This window comes from Haplochromis burtoni, unplaced genomic scaffold, assembly GCF_018398535.1.
Source record: "Haplochromis burtoni strain Fernald_Lab_line unplaced genomic scaffold, NCSU_Asbu1 Contig_176, whole genome shotgun sequence".
In the NCBI taxonomy this organism is placed as follows: Eukaryota; Metazoa; Chordata; class Actinopteri; order Cichliformes; family Cichlidae; genus Haplochromis; species Haplochromis burtoni.
In genome coordinates this window covers 64,633-67,841 of record NW_024582537.1, presented here as the reverse complement: position 1 = coordinate 67,841, position 3,209 = coordinate 64,633, and the positions used below count along the sequence as shown (strand labels likewise).

The following is a 3,209-nucleotide window of genomic DNA, read 5'->3' as shown; positions in this document are numbered from 1 at the left end:
GCACAGGCCAGAGGAAAATATGCGAATTTGACTTTTGGTGATAAACTGTCCATTTAAAACAGGTGTCAAACCTACAGTCATAAATAGCCGATCATTTCAGGCCACTGAAGAGTTTAGCAAATGGCAAAAATTGCACAGAACCAGGCAGCAATTTTGGACTTCTTCTATTTTGCATCAAGGAGCATTGTGTTGCAGGTCCTGAAAAACGATCCATCATGAGAGTGGTCATCCAATTTTGATCTGAGTCAGAGGTCTGAGTCATTGTCAGTTTTCGATCCTTCTCGCTGGCGAAGATTTTAACCATTACTTGCCATTCAGCACTGAGGTGAGATCACCGCTCCAATGCGCTGTGCCATGCCTCGGTAAACTGACTAAACGTGGAAAAGCTCAGATTTATTGCTTTATCTTTCTTCCCTATTATTTTCCTATCACACTCTTTATCAGGTGTTTGATGGCTCTTGAAATGTGAATGTTTTCAAAATGTACTTCTTTACAGTAAAAGAAAGGGGGAGAATTGGAGGTTTTTGAGGTTGTAAAATGAAATTACACTGTGCTGGATGCAGCCCATGAACTAAAATGACTTCTATTAAAGAACAGGTTCACATTTTAACTTTGATTTGCACACATTGCAAACAGCTGTAGAAATCAGTATACTAATGTGATTATATTTTCTGATGATATGGTCATTCTTAACCAAAGATTCAAATATTGCTATTTAAAAATTAGATTGAAAGGATTGGTGTAAGAAGCACAGCCTGATGTTTAAATGAATAGAAAACTGAGAAAGGTATCTTTGTTCCAAGATCTGTTAGAGATCACAGTCTGACTTTAATTAGCAAAGAAAAGGCTGAACAGGTGACAGCATTTAAGTATCTAGCTGTACACTTTGATTGTCAGTTACAGTGGGTTGTATGTGTGTGCATGAATTAGTCAGCGCTTGCATTTATTGAGAAGACTCAGGGTCCATAGCATGGATAAATGCATTGTGTTACTATTTTATAGGGCAACTGTTGAATCTATTGTATTTTATAGCATTACTACAGGCTTTGGTAACCTTTCTACCAAGCTCAGATCCCAAATTCAAAATTGGATTAAAAGGGCTGGAAAGATAATTGAACTGCTCCCTCCAGGAGATATTTGAAGGGTCAGTGATAAAGCAGAGTCTGAAAGTCACTAAGGATAAAAATCACATCCTTTGTAAAGAACATGAATCGATGCCCTCAGGAAAAAGGTACAAGGTACCAAACTGTAAGATAAATAGGTACCAATTTTCTATGGTCCTTTTATAAATCTAATTATTCTCCCAGAGACAAAGACTAATCTAATTGTTTGTCATGCTGGTATTTAACTAAACTGAGTGTATGACGAACTGATTTGCCTTTATTCTCATTCATATTGATGTAATGATTTTCTGAGGACATGCACAATATTTTTTCACATGCAGAAGCTTTAATTCTGTGACAACAATCTTCACAATGACAAAAGGAGATAAACGGGCCACAAGCAAAAGCAACACATTGAAAATGGCCCAAACAAAGCGACAGAGGACTAAAGACAATTATGTTACTCTGTATAGGCGTTGAGTTCATAAAAAAGAATTATCTGGGGGCCTTTGATATATTTACTAAATATAACGAATTAATTATTTTTTTCTTTAATCTGTTGTTTCGGTCACACCTCAGTTAATAAATTCCTGCTTCAGTCTTTCTTTCTTTTTTCTTCTCAGAGTTTTCCTTTCTCCTAATAGCTATTTCTCCTGCGCGTCTCCTTGCCGGACTTTAGCTCCATCAGCTCCACTTCATGCTTCGCCGCTGTCTCCAGAACTTTCTGCTTGTTGTAGAAGATGACAAAGTTGTTAATGATGGGGTGGATGGGCAGCGCGATGGCTATCACCCCGCACAGAAAGCTCACGGCTGCGTTGCACTTGCCCAGAGTGGTTTTGGGGTAGATATCGCCATAGCCCACTGTGGTCATTGTGATGATGGCCCACCAAAAAGATTGCGGGATGCTCCGGAATAAAGTCTCCGGGTGGCTTTGCTCCATAGTGTAGGCCAGCGCTGAGAACACGAAGATGCCCACGCCCATATACATAAGCAGCAGCCCCAGCTCTTTGAGGCTGTTCTTCAGCGCGTAAGTCAGAGTTTGCAGTCCAGAGGAGTGGCGCGCCAACTTGAAAATACGCGCGATGCGCATGATGCGGAGGGCCTGGACAGCTTGCTGTACGTTTGCCAGCTCCATGATGGATGTGGTGCCGAGGTAAGTCAGGGCCAGGACCACGTAGAAAGGCATGATGGCCATAAAGTCTATGATGTTCATGATGGAGAGCGCAAAGCGCAGCTTGTTTGGTGACGAGGCAAGGCGCAGAAAGAATTCCGTGGTGAACCACAACATGCACACCGTCTCGATCGCCTCCAGAGTCGGATGCTCCACCAGTTTCCCTTCAGCGTCCATCACCTGGAGCTCCGGGATGGTCCCCACACACATCACCACTGCCGAGACCAAGATGAAAAGGAAGGATGCGATAGCGATGATGCGCGCCGGCAAAGAGGAATCCGGCTTCTCCATCAGCCTCCAAAGGAACCTCTGGCAACGCTGGGTGCGCGTGATGCACTGATCCACCTCCATATCCTCCAAAATGACTTTAACTTTGTTTGCAATTTCTTTCAGCTCTTCCTCCTTCTCACTTAAGTAACTTTTACAGCATTCATCTAAAACATTTTGGTCTATTTTCCAAAACTCCATCTCTTTGATGAAGCAGATGGGGCAAATGCCGCGTTTGATGTGGATTTCATCAAAGTAATAAACGTCGATGATGCACTTGAAAGCGTCGGGATCTCGATCAAAGTAAAACTCCTTTCTGCCCGGATCGAAGTCATCGCAAAGTGTCGAGATAAGTTCGGAATTCTGAGTTGAGCAGTTCACCAACTCAGCCAGTCTGCTCTCCGGGTAGCGGTTCAAAACATCCCCGAAAAGCACCACTCTGACTCCGCCGATGTTCACAGCAATCTCCCCTTCGGCGCACAAACCAGCTCTGTAGTTTGGCTTCGGAATTGTCCACATTTTATCAACTGATCAATACTTGTTGATCCTAAAATGCAAAAATGAAGCTTACTAACCGGAGTTAATGCCCATGATGGCTTGCGCGTAAAATGCTTCTCTTCCAGACTGCTTGGCGCACTGAATGGCAGAGTTAGAGCAGCCAGCTTTTT

General features: G+C 42.8%; 1 protein-coding gene across 1 annotated transcript; it reads right to left on the bottom strand.

Moving 5' to 3' along the window:
* Nucleotides 1-1,427: 1,427 nt before the first annotated feature.
* On the bottom strand, nt 1,428-3,209 carry LOC102290537 (potassium voltage-gated channel subfamily F member 1). The gene has a single exon (XM_005933958.3). The coding sequence runs from the start codon at nt 3,058-3,060 to the stop codon at nt 1,741-1,743; it is 1,320 nt and encodes a 439-aa protein (XP_005934020.1). The 5' UTR covers nt 3,061-3,209; the 3' UTR covers nt 1,428-1,740.

Coding starts and splice junctions, on each gene's coding strand:
- LOC102290537 (XM_005933958.3), bottom strand. CDS start 3,060: ATGTGGACAATTCCGAAGCCAAACTACAGAGCTGGTTTGTGCGCCGAA.